We start from the raw sequence: 18,305 nt of genomic DNA, 5'->3' as shown, positions 1-18,305 counted from the left end.
TATCCAAAAAGCCTTAACCTTCTTACATGTCCACCATATGTGAAAATATGTTGCATCTTCATCACCACACCTCCAACATTTAGGCTGATAATTCGGATACATACTTGCAAGCTTTTTAGGATCTAAATGCCATCTATAAAACATTTTGTAAAAGTTCTCTCTTAGATTTTGAGCTTGAGTAAATTTCACGTTCCTCACCCAAATCTTTTCTTTTTCCTTTAAATAGCATCCATATTTTGATTCTCTTTGTTTCTTGCAAGGAGAATTCAATTGTCCTTATCCTTTATTTCCTACTCAGGTTGAATAAGTTCCTACCAATTAGCTTCACTGTGCTTTGCCATTAACATTACTTTGTGGTATTTTGTAACAGTGCAAAACAGGGTCAATTTTACAACGGCATTCTATTATTATATTGACTTATGTAGTTTACATCTCATTCAGGTACATTAAGCAAGATTCTTGCTTTCATTATGGTTTTCAATTGCATCCAATTAAGGCGCATTATACGATTCTTAAAGGATTCCTGTTTTCATTATGATTCATCAGTCATTTCAGTTTAGCACTGTATTTTCCACACACACCTATACGAACATTCCATTTGCTAAGTTTTCTTTCATAAAATCCATCAGACTTATAAGCACACTTAGTTACAGATATCTTGATTTAATGCACCACTATTCAGAAAAAAAATAAGGTTTTCAATTTCAGGATTATGTCCACTTTCAAGGAAGCATCTAACGTAAAAGCAGTTTATTTGTCTGCACCTTTTTCCCCCCAATCTGTGCAAGATTGACTTTTCTTTTAGAAAGTTTGATCTCATTATCGTTTTCTATTGTTTTAACTCTGTAAAGTGTGCATTCCCTTTTAATATCTTCTTCTTTATTACTGTAGTGTTAGATTATGTTCTTCCATTTTATTTTTTTAGAGAATTCTTTGATGTAATAACAATGTTATCATTATCATGCAGTGTGCCTCCAGTCTGGCAACTACATTCTTGAGACAAATTTTATTATGATTTTGATTTCTTCTATTATCTCTTTAGTGTTTTCTAGTTTACACAGTGCCAGATTTAGACTTAGCGAGGCCCTAAACTAAATAAAGCTTGGAGGCCCCTTGTTAAAAAGTATAACCAGCAAGTCTCACCAAGATGCATACCAAACAGGATCTTGGGGTACCACAAAAATATTGAAAACATATATGTCTTTTAATTATTTAAAATCTAGGTATTTAAAGTGAAAAAAACATTTTTTTCAAATGAATGTATTTACTGATTACATATTATTGATCTCTTTCATAGACTGTAATATAGTGCATCCTGGAAACAATACTTAAATATAATCTTAAAAGAATTTTAAGATATGTTAACATATCTACAAACACTGACAAAACCTTTACACCTTTACTCCGCGAGCTGCATTGGCTACCGGTTGCTCTCCGGGTGAGGTTCAAGGTGTTAGTGATGACTTACAAAGCCCTTCATGGCATGGGTCCGGATTACCTACGGCAACACCTGCGGCCGGCGTCAACTTCCCTCCGTCCAGTGCGCTCCCACAGAGAGGGCCTCCTCAGGGTGCCGCCGATCAAAGAATGCTGATTGGTGACCCCCAGGGGGAGAGCGTTCTCTGTGGGCGCGCCAGACCTCTGGAACCGCTTACCGGTTGAGCTCCGGATGGCCCCCGACCTTCGCTCCTTCCGGCGCGATCTCAAAACTTTCTTTTTCGAACAAGCTGGCCTGGTCTGACGGGATGGGGTTGGGTTTTTATAAATAGTTTTAATTTTAATATGTATTAATTTTATGGGCATAATGTTTAATGGCTTTTTAATTTTTGTATTCTATTTTTATTGTGTATTGCCCTGTTCACCGCCCTGAAGGAGAAGGGCGGTAGAAGGGCGGTATACAAATTAAATTATTAAATTAAATTAAAATAAAATAAGTAATGAGGTAACTATTAATATAATAATGAACTCATTTGCAAAAGCAGAAAATTGTTATTCTGATATTTTGTGAGGTTCTAAACTGTAGCTTGTTCAGCTTATGCCTATATCTGGCACTGGGGTGGCCTTACCTCTGCTGCATAGGTTGATGCCCTAACACAGGTTCTATTAAACTTTCACTCATTGATAATTTCAGATTCATGAGTTTTCTGAGCATTAAATTAATATTGCTAATTCCTGAGTATGCATGTGATTGCTCAGCTCATCCCAGATCTTTCCTGAAACACAATCTTGAAACAACTTACAGTTCAACCTTAGTATTATTCCATACTTAACTAACCTATCATTTTTTCATCCAAACTAACCTGACTAGAACTGCTTTTGGATGTGACTTCTCCAGAATTTCTGAGAGATATAGTTTTGCATGTAGTACTTCCTAATTAAGCCCAAATGCATAGTCCAGGGGTAGGCAACCTCGGCTCTTTTATGACTCATGGACTTCAACTCCCAGAATTCCTGAGTCAGCTGACTCAGGAATTCTGGGAGCTGAAGTCCATGAGTCATAAAAGAGCCGAGGTTGCCTACCCCTGGCATAGTCTACAGTTTGTGAGCTCTGGATGGTGGTTCAGCTATATGCTTGACCAAGCCCTTGGAAATACCTTGGATTATTTTATTGGAATGCTCAAAGTTTAATTTTGCCTCCCTCCAGTTTGCTTGAAAATTACTGTAGGTAATTTGCATCCAGCATGTTACTAGTCAATCCCTACAGAACACATTTAGATCATTTTTTCTCAATAAATAAATGAACGGCGATAATATTTTTGACTTGTTTGGTTAATTGGGTTCTCCTGATCTGGTTTTAAGGACTTGCGTATAGAACAGATAATGTTTTAGATCACATTTGTGCAGAAGTATTGAACATTCAAAAGGTTCATAAAGTTTTAAGCACTACTGTATATCCAGATCAGAGCAAACACACCTGACCCTCCGTTCAGTAGCAAAAATATAGCTTGCTATTTCATTTCAACAAGCATAAAAAGCACAACTGGTAAAAATTGGATTAAGAGGCACTCATAAAATAGGGAGAGAGAGAGACATGAACAATAGGCAACCATTTACCTTATCTACCTATCCACAAGGAAACAGTACTTGCCAGGGCCACCTGGAAACAGTAACAGTGGCTGTGTATCATTAGCATAGATAGCCTCAAAGGGAGTGAGTGGTTATTTCAGCTTTAACCCTTTTATGCCCATAAAAGCAGCAGAAAGTGAGCCTTCTTCTAGGCTGCCCCGTAAAGGGAACAGTTTGGGAGGTAAGGATAGTGTAGCCAACATTTTCCTGCTTGGTAGGCCTCATATTCCTTCACTTGACTTACAACACAGATCATTTGGTGACCGTTCAAAGTTATAACAGCACTGGAAAAAAGTGACTTATGACCATTTTTCACACTTATGACCGTTGCAGCATCCCCATGGTCATGTGATTTACATTCAGATGTTTGACAACTGGTTCGTATTTGTGACAGTTGCAGTGTGGGGGGGGAGTGTCATGTGATCACCTTTTGCGACCTTCTGACAAGCAAAGTCAACGGGGAAGCCAGATCCACTTAACAGTGTTAGTAATTTAACAACTGCAGTCATTCATTTAACAAATGTGGCAAGAAAAGTCGTAAAATGGGGCAAAACTCATTTAACAAATTTCTCACTTGGCAACAAAAATTCTGGGCTCAGTTGTGCTCATATGTTGAGGACTGCCTGTATCTGAAGATGAATCTGGAGACTGGTAGGTGCAAAACAGCTGCCTTCCCCCAAATTTATACCCTTCTCCTTTCATCTTTTCCATGTTATTTCCTATTTCTCGACCATCCTACTGACAAGTCAGATATTGTCCAGGGGTTTTAAAGTTAGTCATAAACACCCTTAAAGTCTAGAGAAAGGCAGATGCCCCTGTGGGATGATTAATAAATATGAAAGATGCAAGAACTGAATTAACTTCCTTGCTAAACAATTTCCAGCTGAGTCATGGACTTTGAAATGAAGAAATAAGTCAGTACACATCCTATTAGGCAAAGGTTGTCTTGGAGAGGAAGCTTGATAAGGTGAGGTGTAGGATGAAAGGCAGGCAATGGGCAGAGTTTGGAAACTGATAGTTATAAATGATACCTAATCGTTATAACTTGCAGACTGGTGATCCCTACAATTCCTGACATTGCATTCTTTAGAATATCGGAGCAACTGTAATTGTAGCTCCCACATTAATAAGTTTGTGTCCTCAACTGTGTGATTTTATATTATGAATGAAAGCAATCAATGATTCAAGAATCCATGCAGTCTTGGGCTTTCCCCCAAATGTAGCCTACAGAACTGTGAGGGATCATACTACATTCTTCCCCTCATTGCAATGGGATCATCTGCTCGGCAGAAAGAGACTTCCTTAATGCGTTGATGTTATTTTATCTCTGCAATAATTGATGGGGCTTTGTAGATGACCCAGTTAAAGGACTTTCAACTCAGGGTTCCACAAGTTTATTCCTATTGCCCATTACAGGGTCTCACCTTGCATGTCATAATTTGGTTATTCACTATTCACTATATTATGTAAACTCAGTCATTGTGGCTTATAAATAAAGCATTATCTTGTGGTATGGTACATGAAGTTGGCCAATTGTAACTTAAAGCAATCTGTGAACCTTATAGGTTAAACGGGAATCTTGGAAGTCATTTAAATTAAGATTCTACTTAACACAGAAGATTCAGAATGAGGGAATCCTGATCAGGTCTCTTCTGGTCAAAAGCCACAGGCCATTGCTCCTCTAGATAACTGGTGCAGTTGTCCATCTGTTCAGGAAGTTTAAACTTCCTATAACTTAAACCTATTCACAAGACCACCTTTTTGAACTCAGTGTATTGTCTTCTTTAGTAATTGAGTATACAATGGCAATAAGTAACATAAAGATGTTAGGATTCATTTACTATATCACTGTGAAAGCTATCTGATCAACCACTGACCCGCCTAGACAATGTTCAAGGAAACCTTTGTTATGATATTTCTTTTGCAGAAGTTCCAAGGAAATACAAATAAAAAAATGAAATAGTATATTTTAACAAATGTAGTTAATTCAGATGGTTAGCTATCCTGGTGGGGTTTTGATTACCAGTTTATTTCATTTTGAGTTTTATTCCAGCGCACACAGACACCGGTTCAAATATTTTTTAAAATTTTGTTAATAGAAACAAAAAATCTTCCAGAAATGTTGTTCTTGGCCCCTCATACAAAGTCTTCATTTATTATATCCTCCATTGGATTCAAACATAGAATTGTTCCAAGCATTACAATACAGCAATACACAGTACAGAAAACAGTAACTATAGGAAAACACTATGCAAGGGAACAAATGTCAGTTTTTTGCTGTACCTTTAAAAAAAAGTAGCATTGAAATAAGAGGCTGACAACAGCTGCATATCATTTCCAACTTGACCTTCTTCTTGGCCTTGGAGGCTTTTTGTGACTGTCTTAAGTTACATTACAAAAAGGTTGCACCTGTAACAAATTACACATGATGCCATTTTAAATTTTCCTGCCAGACTATCATGAATATATACTTATGAAATTTCAATTATTTCATTTGTATCTTTGGTTTAACTGAAAACCAACCTGCTCTGGACTCCTTGGAGAATTGTGCAAGTTTTAGAAAGTTTCAAAAACTTCTTTTTTCCCCCCAGGGGATTTATCAAGGAGTTATCAAAGCTGGACTGTTTTATTGTGTCAGTATATAGTATTGTTTTGTATTTTCCAATATATTGTTTGATTTTATTACTCTTGTAAGTATATGTCTCCCTCATAAAGGCCTCCGCTATACCCAAAGGGCTATCCCATTTTTAAGTCTTATGAGAATTCTGTGAAAAATTACCCCACAATATTTATAATGCAAAGAAGAGGAGCTCTGTCAACAGCAACTGATTAAAAAATAAACTAAAATCAAAGCCATCCTGGAATCTCAAGCTATGTTTAAAAACAAAACAAAAAAACAGCACCCACATCATCATTGGCAGCTCATGATATCAAGTTACATGTTAAATGAATCAACCCACTAAATGATCATTTAAGAAACCTTATTATATTTTTCCAATATTACAAAACCATGAATAAACCCATCTGCTTTGCCATGTTATTTTATAATGATATCCATGAGCAAATGTCTGATGAACTTGCAAACCTTCTCCTTGTTCCTTTTGCATTTTGCAAATTATTAAATCCCAAATGCAACTTGAATCTAGCAGGTAGTACAGGGGTGTCAAACTGCCAGTCCACAGGCCAGATGCATCACAGCAAAACCGCACCCACCCCATTGCCGGCGATGGCAAAAAAAAAGTCATGATATGTCGTGACGTTGCGAGTTTGACACCCCTGAGGTACTACCTAGCCATTGCTTGATATAAAACATTGGCATCTGCCAATGTTTGGCCAATAACTGCCTATAATGAATAACCACAGACAGCCCAAATTTGCTAGAAAACATGAATATGACCCAACACTGATTTCATATGCCCTCCAAGGGAAATGAGATTATATTCCCCGACATAACCCAATATCTATTGACTCAATGCTCTATTGACTATCATGAGTAATTTAAATGACAGTTCCATGTTAAAGCCCCCCTACCTAGTAGCAATTGGCTAACCTTGGCTGATCTTGAAAAACCCAAGCAGTGTCTGATTGTTATTTGGATAGGAGGCACCACGAAACTACAAACTGTGAAATCTGAAAAACACTCCAGATGAACTCAGTGGGAACCCACTTTATTGTTGCCAAGAAAACAACCTGGATATGTCCACGAAATCAAGTTGAACTTGGAAGATTTATCTTTTAGGACAGTGCAGCCCTTTGGATTCAAACTGGTGCTTTGGGGCATGCAGGGATGCAAGTGCGGCACTTGCCTGCAAATCTTTAACCACGAACTAACCGTATAGCCACAAGAGCAGGCCATAAAATAATCTTAAAGCAATCAGGGGGATGATTGCATAATTTCTCCCGTTGTAAAGTTATAAAAATGCCACTGGAAATTCAAGAGGGCTGAGTACAACTTACAGTTTTTGTAGCACAGTCATATGGAGAACCACCTTAAGCCGTTATTCAGTACTGGGACCAATGTAGGGCTGACCCTCCCTCACAATTCTTTGTAACTCTTCCTTCTAGCCAAATGAGGGCGCGGGAATGCCCTGGGAGAGATGGAGAAGGCAAGCTTCCTTTCCATTTCCATCTCTCTTGACCGAGTGTAAAGGAGAGGGTGAAAACAAAAGCATATTTGAAGGATGGGGAGCAAAGGTGATTTCCTGTTAGGCTGCATCTGGTGGGGAGTTCTGCTGCCCTCCTTGGTTGGTTTTCACCTTCTGTTTGGTGGGAGGGTGTGTGCATTGGCCAGTGGCTTCATTTTCTGCCCTGAGACCAGTGGGAAATTAAGGGGGGGGTTGTCCAAGGGTGAGAGAGAGGGGACGATGGAAAACGGTCTGCTTTCTATTTGTTCCTGAAGATCAAAAGCATCTGGATCCATGTGGGAAGAGCTGCCTTTGGCCGCTAAGTGAAAGTTTTCCCAAAGATGAGGGTGTGTGTGTGTGTGTGTGTGTGTAGGGGTGTATGTGTGTGTGTGTGGGGGGAAACTAGGACAAATGAAAAGGGTCTTTAAAAGACAAACGAGAGTAGATTTGTTTGGGGGACTTTTAAGGCAAGCTCTTACGAGGCATTTCTATTGTCGGGGGGGAGAGGGGGGAAGGGAGAAGGAGAAAGGAGAAAGTTGTAAAAAGAAAAAAAAGGGGGGGGGAAGAAATACTTAAGTCCAGGGGTAGGCAACCTCGGCTCTTTTATGACTCATGGACTTCAACTCCCAGAATTCCTGAGCCAGCCAAGCTGGCTCAGGAATTCTGGGAATTGAAGTCCATGAGTCATAAAAGAGCCGAGGTTGCCTACCCCTGCTTAAGTCGAAAGGAAAAAGAACGGCGAGTTTCCCCCCGTTAACTCGCTGAGGAATTTAAGCCTGGTGTGTGTGTGTGTGTGTGTGTGTGTGTGTGTGTGTGAGAGAGAGAGAGAGAGAGAGAGAGAGAGAGAGAGAGAGAGAGGGGAGCGGGAGGATTAAGGTGCTTCCTCAGCCAAGTTGCCAATTTAGGGTCGGGGGGGGGGAGAACGAATCTCAGTCTGAAGCGAGCTTATTATGGGGACTGTCGCCAGGGCTCGTTTTCGGGCAGAACCAGAAGCTTTCCACACACACCCCACCCACCACCCACCCCGAAACGAAACAAAACACGGCGCAAAGCGAGCGAAAGAGGCGGCCGTTTTCCAGATGGATAAACAGAAAGGGGCGGGGGGGGGCGTCTGCCCGGGAGGGAAGAGGGAGGCAGCCTCAGGTCATCTCTCTCTCTCTCCTAGGAAAAAGTGAGGAGGAGGAGGGGGGGGTGCGGCGGGAGAAGGGAGGTGGGGCTCTCCGGCCGGGAGAGGTGGGAAGGGAGTGAAAAAGCAGCAGGCGCGACCCAGTCCCACATCAGCGAAGCCGGGCTGGAAGGAGCGGAGCTCGCCGAGCGGCGCGATAGGTCCCTCACACAACCCCCCCCCCCCCACACACACACACACCGCCTTCTCCCTCAGCCAAACTTCTTTCCTCGACCTCGCGCGCCTCTCCCGCACCCGCACAACTTCTTCGCCCTCTTGCCTCTCTAGCCTGCTGCGGAGCTCTGCCCTCTCTCTCTCTCTCTCTCTGAAGAGGCAAAGAAGCCGCCTTCCCAAAGCTCGGGAGCGGCGGAGGGGAGGGAGGGAACCGACCTCGTTTCCCTCCCGGGCTGTGCGGGAAAAGGTGGGAAGAGACTCCCCGGGCCAGCTTTCGGCACCGCAAGCTGCGTGCGGCCAGGCTGTTTGTAAGGAGTCGCCCGGAGAGGGGTCCCCGAGCGGTTCCCCCCCCTCCCCACACACACACACACCACCTCCGCCGGGAAGAAAGCGGGCTTCGCCAAAGGGTAGATAGAGGATGTCGCTGGGTTGCGGCCGCGGCTCCGGGAAGATGATGCCGCCGCCGCTGCTGCCGCCGCCGCCTCCGCTCGTTGTGTTGCTTGCCCTGGCCGGGTTGTTGGCTTCCTGGGCGCCTGGGGCGCGGGGCGCGGCGTGCGAGCCGGTGCGCATCCCTCTCTGCAAGTCTCTGCCTTGGAATATGACCAAGATGCCCAACCACCTGCACCACAGCACGCAAGCCAACGCCATCCTGGCCATGGAGCAGTTCGAAGGCTTGCTGGGCATCCACTGCAGCCCGGACCTGCTCTTCTTCCTCTGCGCCATGTACGCGCCCATCTGCACCCTCGACTTCCAGCACGAGCCCATCAAACCTTGCAAGTCCGTCTGCCAGAGGGCCCGCACCGGCTGCGAACCGGTCCTCCTCAAGTACGGCCACGCCTGGCCGGACAGCCTGGCTTGCGACGAGCTGCCTGTTTACGACCGAGGGGTTTGCATTTCCCCCGAGGCGATCGTCACTGCCGAAGGATCCGGTGAGTTCGCCTTCGCTTTCCTTCCCGCCCAGCCGCTTTAACGCTAAGCTGGGATCCCAACCCTGGCCTTGCCCTCCTGACGCATTTCTCTTCCACCACCTCCCTATAAAGCCTGGCTAGTAATTTGTGCCGTCAGGTGTTTTCTGGATCCTTTGGAGACTTCCGAGTTCAGAATCGCACATTTTCCTCCGCCGCCGCCACCACCTTGTCTAGAGGCCCCTTGGAGAAATGAAATTGGGATGGGGAGGTGGGGAATCCAGAAACACTCTGTTAAGAGGAGGAGGGAGTGTGTACCATGCGAGAGAAGGGGAAAATAAATGTGGACAAATTTGCTCAAGAGTTCCTTCTCCCTAAGACAGGGGTAGGCAACCTCGGCTCTTTTATGACTCATGGACTTCAACTCCCAGAATTCCTGAGCCAGCATATCTGGCTCAGGAATTCTGGGAGTTGAAGTCCATGAGTCATAAAAGAGCGGAGGTTGCCTACCCCTGCCCTAAGAGAACCATTGCCTGTAGGAGATCTCCTCAACTAAACAACTATTGTCTCAAATCTGCTGGCCCTTTCCAATCTAACCTCACTCATTCACTGTCAGTGGATCCTTGTCTTCTTTCTCCAATTGCCCATCTTTTCCTTATTTGCAAGTTAAACCTTCCCTATCCTTTCAAATTTCCAGGCCTTATTTGTCTATATTTGCCCACAACCTATAAGCAGCAATCTATTGTTATGGCAATCGCTTGTGTTCCCAGCCTTTCCCATCGAACTCTTTGACCTGTGTAAAAGTAGGCCAATCTCTATAGTCATTTGTAATCATCTATCCTTGTACCTTTGTGTGTAGCCACAATGATGCTGATTTACTCTGTAAATCTCTAGTTTGGAAATGAACTTAATCGTAAGAACTGTGAAATGATTAATCAACTTTTCAAATCCTTATCTATCATGCCTGACACATCTCAACAGAGATTGTGGAATCTGTGGTTTCCAGTTGTTACTGCCTGGGGCTAATGAGGGTTGGTCTCCAGCAGCAATTAAAGCAATGAAGTGCCTTTAATTTTTCTTGTTCTAAGTTTATGGGTGTATCTCCATTTCCAGTGTGTAACCGTGATAATTTGCTTTGCTTTTATGTTGGTAAACCACAATTCCAGCAAACCAGGTCTTCTGACTCCCTTATTTCCTTTCTATTCCACAATCATAGCTCCTCCAGCCTCAGCCTCCTGAGATGCCCGTAACCTTCCCTAGTGCCTCATATTCTGTTCTCCATCTAAGTTATTGCAAAATTTTCATAGCAAAAAAGAAATGCAAGAAAAAAAATCTTAGACTTTGGACTCTGTTCCCAGGCAATACTTTCTTTATGATTAACTAAAAATGCTTGTTAGCTTTTTCTGGTTCTGTTCACTCAAGATGTTACAAAAACGTATTTAAGTCTGCATGGGAAGGAAAGGGAAGGGAAGAGGTGATAATAATAATAATAATAATAATAATAATAATAATAATAATAATAATAATAATAATAATAATAATAATAATAATAATAATAATAATAATAATAATAATAATTATTATTATTATTTTATTTATATACCGCACTTCTCCCGAAGGACTCAGGGCGGTGAACAGGGCAGATATATAAAAATACAAAAATACAAAAGTTAAAAAAGAATTAAACATGTGCCCAGCTAAAAACAATAAATACATATAATAAAATGAGAATAAAAAACCCAAACCATCCCCCATCAGGCCAGGCCGGCTTGTTCAAATAAGAATGTCTTCAGATCGCGACGGAAGGAGTGAAGATCGGGCGCCATCCGGAGCTCAACCGGCAACTGATTCCATAGCTCCGGGGCGCCCACAGAGAAGGACCGACCCCTGTGATAGTACCAGCTTTAGTGGAGTTATCCTATGTCCAAGTCCCCTGGATGATGGAGAAATCTAGGACACTTTTTTTTTTAATCCCATTTATATCCCGCCCTTCTCCGAAGACTCAGGGCGGCTTACAATCTAAAGCACAAATCAATGTCAGTTTGTCCACAGTTGTAGTGTTTCTTGCCCATGCTTTCAGGTTTCTTTTCTGTGGGATGAATTATCTTAATTGGTCTTCTATATGAAGTGAACATTTGCTTAGTGTTGAAGCAAACCGTATTGTATCCTATGGAAAGAAAGCTGATGCTTAGTGTAAATCGGCACCTTGATTACCAGCTGTGACTTTCACTAAAGACCTAGCTTTCCTCTGCTGTGTGGCTATCACTAGAATGGCAAAATTTGTTTCCCCAAAGTTAATTTCTTTGCAAAAAAAAAAAGTTTTGCAACTTTCTACTTTATTAGGATCTTTTATGTTTTCTTTTGAATTTATTTTGGCAGTGGTTCTTGAAATACTAGTGCTGAAGATGCTAGAAAAATGAAACCGCTGGTTTCTGTTTTAAGAGCCTCCATCCTTCTGCAGCTTCCCTTGCTACTTGCCCTTATTGATCTGAAGAAGTCCCACAGATGGAATGGGTTCTTGTTTTCCTTTGGATTCTAGTTAAAGCCAGGGAGGCTGCATACTTATGAAGTGGTGACTGCACAGTGAAATTGGAATAATGGCACACGTACCTTTTGGCCACTTTGTAAATCACAACACTGCAGAACACTTTGTCAGCTACACATGGTATTTCACAGATGTTTTCTTGGGTTTTTTTTTTTAAATCTGTTCCATTCAAATAGGGTTTTCCAACCTTGGCAATTATAAGATGAATGGACTCATGGGAGTTTAAGTACATGTGTTTTAAAGTTGCCAAGGTTGGGAAATCCTTCATTAGGATGCAGTTTTAGTCCCACCTTGGGCATGAAGCCAGCTGGGTAATCTTGGGCCAGTCACTGTCTCTCAGCCATAAGAAAAAGGCAAGGGCAAACCACTTCTGAAAATTTGCCAAGAAAAGTACGGAGATTAGTCTAGGCCCGTGGTGGCGAACCTATGGCACGGGTGCCACAGGCGGCACACAGAGCCATCTCTGTGGGCATGCACGCTGTCGCCCCAGTCCTAGGCCTTCAGCTGGGTTTTATAAAACCTTTTCGCTTTAGGCCTCCACCGCCTTGTGCAAAAATAAAAGGTTCTATCAATCAATCAATCAATGTCAACTTCTCACGGGGAAAAAAACGTTCTCGCAAAGTTGGAATTGATTGATTGAACTTTTTAGTCCCACCCAGTCTGCCATTACCACTTCAGCCACGCCCACCCAATGGGCCATGCCCACCCAATTGGCCACATCCATCCAAAGGCCATGCCCATCCGGCACCCAACGATACATAAGTGGGTTTTGGGTTGCAGTTTGGGCACTTGGTCTCTAAAAGGTTCTGCATCAAAGGTCTAGGGCTACGCAATTGCTGGAAGTTAGTGGTGACACAAAAGCATATACCAGGGGTGTCAAACTCAATTTCATTGAGGGCCGCGTCAGCATTGCGGTTGCCCTCAGGGGACCAGGTGGGTATGGCCAGGGTGGGCGTGGCCTACTGGGTGGGCGTGGCCAGAGTGCGTATAGCCTACTGGGTGGACATGGCCAGCTCTACATCGTTCGCATCAAGGGTGCCTATGGGGGCCTGGGCAGGAGTGGGACAGATCTGAGGGTCTCTGGCAGAAGGAAGGTCTCTGGGCCAGGGCCAAGGCAGCGGGGGCTGTTCCCTCACTGTTTCCAGGATGGCTTCATGGGCCACATGAAACCACTTCGCGGGCTGGATCCGGCCCCCGGGCCTTGTGTTTGACATGTCTGGCATATACACACAAAAGCATTATTATCAACTGTATTTTAAATTGTATGAAAAACATGTCAACATATCCTGCCTGGAATTAGAGCAATGTAGAAGAAATATCAGCATTTTAAATAAAGATTAATGGACAATTACATTGTTCAAATGGTATAAAACGATATGTAGACGAGTGCATATATTAAAAAGGAAATAAAGCTTCCTTCACATGGTAGAGTTAAATGAAGAGGTTGTAAAGGTTTCTACTTCACAAATTTGTGGGTTACTTAAATTTTTTTATGAGAGAATGTTTATGCATATAATTTTTATTTGCAGCCTAATCTAGTGAAAGTGTCTCAGATTTGTATGCCAATTGCCACAAACCTCCATCTTCTCCATTTCCATGTCAACATACTGTTCTCCTCAGTCCCTTTGGAACTCCAATAGGAATTAGGAAACAGCTGGTTATTTGTGCTCAGGCACTATGAGAGTGTTTGAGACTCCAAGAGAAATGTGTATTGGAATCCAAAGGTAGCTTTTTGTGACCAATTATTAAGTTACCATATAGACTTAGCAAGAAGATCAGGAGGATACTTACACATGACAATAGGCAAAGCCTACCACCAGGGCTTTTTTTGTCATAGAACGCTCAGAATGGAGTTCCGGCACCTTTTTTGGATGGAACCTTGTAGGGTAGGCAAGGCAGGTTGTATGACATGTGTGAGTTCCGGCACCTTTTTCTTTTACAAAAAAGCACTGCCTACCACAATTAAATGAGAGCTTTCAGAAATTCCATTTGGCAAATCTTGGTCAGTGATGATAAAGTAACCTCTTGAGGATTGGCTATTCATTGGTGTAACTCTCCCCCTTACGTTTCCCTAGTATGTTTAAACTTTCTATCATGGCGATGCATGATAAGTAATCATGAAATCCAGAATACAGAGAGTCCTAGAGGAAGTTCTCTTTGGTAAGAGATCCCTCTTATACTGATAGTCTCCTGGCTGTGAGCTCACCAGTGATAGTATTGGCAGATGACCCTTAAAATTCCTCTATGTCTTGGGGGAAAAAATGGAAGCTGTCAACTGCAAAGTATACTCAAAACCAAGATTGTTTGTATTAGCTGGCACTGTAGTTTGTTTGCTTTGCTTTGCTTAAGATTTCTGGGATTCAGTTTCTGGTGTATCCTGCCATTTCCCAAAGTTCCAATTAAAGGAGACCCTTTCCATACTGAAAAGGTGGAAAATCTGTAATCTCTCCTATACAGGTAGTCCTCGATTTACGACCACAATTGAGCCCAAAATTTATGTTGCTAAGCGAGACCTTTGTTAAGTGAGTTTTGCCTCATTTTGTCACCTTTCTTGACACAGTTTTAAGTGAATCATTGCAGTTGTTAAGTTAGTCACACGGTCGTTAAGTGAATCTGGTTCACCCATTGACTTTGCTTGTCAGAAAGTCGCCAAAGGTGATCACATGATCCCGGGACACTGCAATCGTCATAAATGTGAGTCAGTTGCCAACTGTCTGAATTTTGATCACATGACCCTGGGGCTGCTACAATGGTTGTGTGTCACATGGCTATAAGTCACTTTTTTCAGCGATCTTGTAACTTTGAGCGGTCACTGAATGAACTCTTGTAGGCCGAGGACTAGCTGTATTACTGAATTACAAGCTCTTAGCATGAAAGACAATCGAAGTTGTTGTTCAACAATATCTGGGACTCTATAGGATCTACATCCTTAACCTGATGAGGAATTGCTTGAAAGCCACCTGAGTTGACAGATGCTCTGGCAAAAGAATGCATGCCATTCAAATAAGACAGCTGAGCATAAAGATATATCTATAAGCCAAGAAAGAGCCAGCTTGGTCTAGTTGTTAAGAGGCTAGATCAGGGGTAGGCATCTTTGGCTCTCTTATGACTCGTGGACTTCAACTCCCAGAATTCCTGAGCCAGCATGGCTAGATGAAGAGTGAGGACACCCAAGTTCTAGTCCTGCCTTAGACACAAAATTTAATTGGTAAAACATGGGCCAGTCATTGTTTCTCATCCCAAGAAAGAAAGCAATGGCAAATGTCTTCTGAAAATGTTGCTAAGAAAACTACAGGGACTTATCCATGTAATTGCCAGGGGTGCTCTAAAACAGGGGTCCCCAACTGGGCCGTGGTCTAATTGCCACTGGTCCACGAGAGTGGCTGGCTGGTGCACGCACACGGCCCCACTCACGCGAGCCTTGTTGCAGGCGCTCATGGCCTCACACAAGCGTCGCTGCGAACGTGGCAAGTGCTCGTGTGTGTGCAGGCACCCGGACATGCGCCTGCCCCTCCCACAAATTCATCCCCTCTTTCCCCCCCCTCCCTCTCCCCACTCTGGGCCGCCAGCCTCCAGAAAGGTTGGGGAAGAGCAGGATTGAGAAATCCTTGACATTTCAAATGCTGGCTCTATATCATGCTTGTGAAACTTATAAACCTTATTTTAATTTTTTTTTTAAAAAATGATTTTCTAATTCAGGAATGGAGGAAAAGTGCTGGATTTGAAACGTCACAAGTATTTCCAGGTTCATACCTTACTCGTGTAAGACTAGAGTGCTCTGAATTAAGATGGAAAAACTGCAGAGTGCACAGGATAAATGTCAAAAGTGCTCCATTGACCACTTTACAGTGACTAAGGAAGTTGTCAGTATTGGCTTGCTGACATTTGTCTTGCTAAGTACTTGGCCTATTCCAGACTTGGTTGTCCACGTCCTCAGTTTCCCTATTTGACTGCCTTCATGGAGGTTTGCTTTTCCATTATGCCAGGTTTTTGGAATGGTTGGGAAATATTCTGGACATCATCTGGGCACCAGAAAGCTGAGATTGATAAATTTGAAAATCTAGGCCATCTTATAAATAGTAAACTAGAGCTAGAAGAAAGGAAGGTACATATCTCAGGATAGGTTTGCTCTCTCGCACCTTTCTAAAAGTACATCGCACAACCCAATCGGTGTATTCCGAACTCAGGGCTAGGCAACCTCGGCTCTTTTATGACTCGTGGACTTCAACTCCCAGAATTCCTGAGCCAGCACGGCTCAGCTTGGAAACCTCTCCCTTTCCCCTCAGCACGGCTGGCTCAGGAATTCTGGGAGTTGAAGTCCACGAGTCATAAAAGAGCCAAGGTTGCCTACCCCCGGCCTAACTGTACCTTTTTACTTCCACCCCACAGCTAGACTTGCACCTTCTGGCTTCAGCTGAGACAATTGGGGCAGCCCATTTCCCCTCCTCAGGTTCATCCTACTCCCCATTCTTAATTTGCCTCGTATTTTGACAACTGGCCTTCAAGCTTCAGCCATTCTAAGCCTCTCTCCCCAGATCCGTCTACAGACAGAGTGTTGACTGTTGTTTCAGCTGCGTTGGGTCTGATACCTGCTGGGAAGCTCTGCGGGCAAGTGGTTTCGAATGGCGGGGAGGGTGAATGTCTCCCATTGAAGCCTCTGCAAAGGTCCACCTCCCCTAAGCACGGAGGTGCTTCCCAAAGTGCCTTCAGAACAGATCCGCACTGAAATCCAGCTTGGCAAAAACGCACGCACCATTAAGAAACCGTCCTATTCAAGGCCACGGAGGAGAAGTCGTTTTCTGTCAGAGTGCCCCAACGTTACCTATTACGGGAGGACCACAGAGAGCACAATAGCTTCATTGAATAAAGCCAGTGTGGAATCCATGAACACTTTCTTTCACTGACGGGGGGGGGGGGGGGGAAACACGATGACATTCTTAGTGCTGAGGTGTTTTTTTTAAAACTAAACAAACAAGCTGGCCACTAGGCTGAAGCTACCTTTCTTCCCTCTCCTCTCTCTGCCCACAACCTTCCCCCCCCACACACACATACACACTCCTTCCAGGAATACGAATTCCTCATCTTCTAAAAGTAGACTAAACAGTGCCTTGAAACTTTGGGAAATGGAGATTACAAACTCAAATTGGGAGTGGGGTGGGGGAGGGGAGACTAATAGGTTTTTGCAGGAGGGGTTTCAGGACCCTGTCTGTTTAAGCACAAGCCTTGGGGTCCATGCAAACAGGTGTAACTTGTCGATCAGTCACACCTGTTTGTACAGACCCGAGGCTTGTGCTTAAACACCCCAGGGCCCTGGGATCTCCCCAGCAAACCTGTCAGTCTCCTCCCCAACTTTAGTTTGCATCTCCATGTGGCCAGAAAGAAGTTGGGTTTTGTAGCACTGCCTACAGCTCCTGGGGCTGTACTGTGCTTTGGATATGTCCTGCTAAGTTATGATCACAAGGCTTTAGGGAGAAATCATCTTAAATGCACTGTATATGCAAAAGTGTTTGCTTTGTGATAACAGCCACAGCAAAAAAATAATAATACAGTTATTGTGCAGACATACTCCTGTTCTTGCTATGTCTTGGCAAGACTCTGCTCTGAAATCAGAGAAAGCCCCCACTATCAGTCATTGTGAATCAGGAGGAATATTTTTTTTCCCCTACACAAGGCTGTTTTCTCTCAGAAGACATCTGTGCAATGGTGGGATTCAGCCGGTTCGCACCACTTCGGGAGAACCGGTAGCTAATTTTTTGTTGCCCAGGCCCACAATGGACTTCCGGAAGCGGCATCCACACAGAGAACTGGTTGTTCACATATTTGAATCCCACCACTGCATCTGTGGGGCAATGATGGGCAGATCTGAGGCAGGAAGGGGTGGAAGGCAAAGTCAAAAAAGTGAGTGGAGATGTTATTGCATTCAATTCTAGTATCACTTGTCTTGACTGATTGCCCGGGCTTCTGAAATTAGGCTGTACATAAAATTAGGGAGTACATAATATTTTTTTAAATTTGTTTTTAACTTTTGTATTTTTGTTTTTAATCACCCTGTAAACCGCCCTGTCCTTTGGGAAAGGGCGGTATATAAATGTAATAAAATAAATAAATAAATAAATAATAAAATTAGGTTGACAGTCACATGTGGACTAAGAATAGGCTATCTATTGGTTTCACTCATTGGCTTAATGGCAGGTTGCAGTTTTTCCTAATGGCACATAAAGTTGTGGGCCAGCTCTTACCACCCAGCAGCTTTCGGCTGTGTTAAATCTACGGTAATTTTCCATTACACACAATAAGTGCACAACTTTTCACATTTCCTGTGATTA

General features: G+C 43.2%; 1 protein-coding gene across 2 annotated transcripts in view; it reads left to right on the top strand.

Annotated features, from left to right (window-relative positions):
• The first annotated feature begins 8,668 nt into the window (after positions 1-8,668).
• FRZB (frizzled related protein) overlaps positions 8,669-18,305 on the top strand; it is a 35,629-nt gene continuing 25,992 nt past the window's right edge. For both annotated transcript variants that reach the window (XM_081315002.1, XM_081315001.1), the window contains exon 1: positions 8,669-9,458. In XM_081315002.1, coding sequence (XP_081171128.1) covers positions 8,948-9,458 — 511 coding nt within the window. In that variant the 5' untranslated portion in view covers positions 8,669-8,947. The remainder of the gene's footprint in view (positions 9,459-18,305) is intronic.

The sequence above is a fragment of the Vipera berus genome (genome assembly GCF_964194415.1).
Source record: "Vipera berus genome assembly, chromosome: 1".
NCBI lineage: Eukaryota > Metazoa > Chordata > Lepidosauria > Squamata > Viperidae > Vipera > Vipera berus.
Note: the sequence above shows the minus strand (reverse complement) of the source record. Positions and strands in the feature narration are given on the sequence as shown.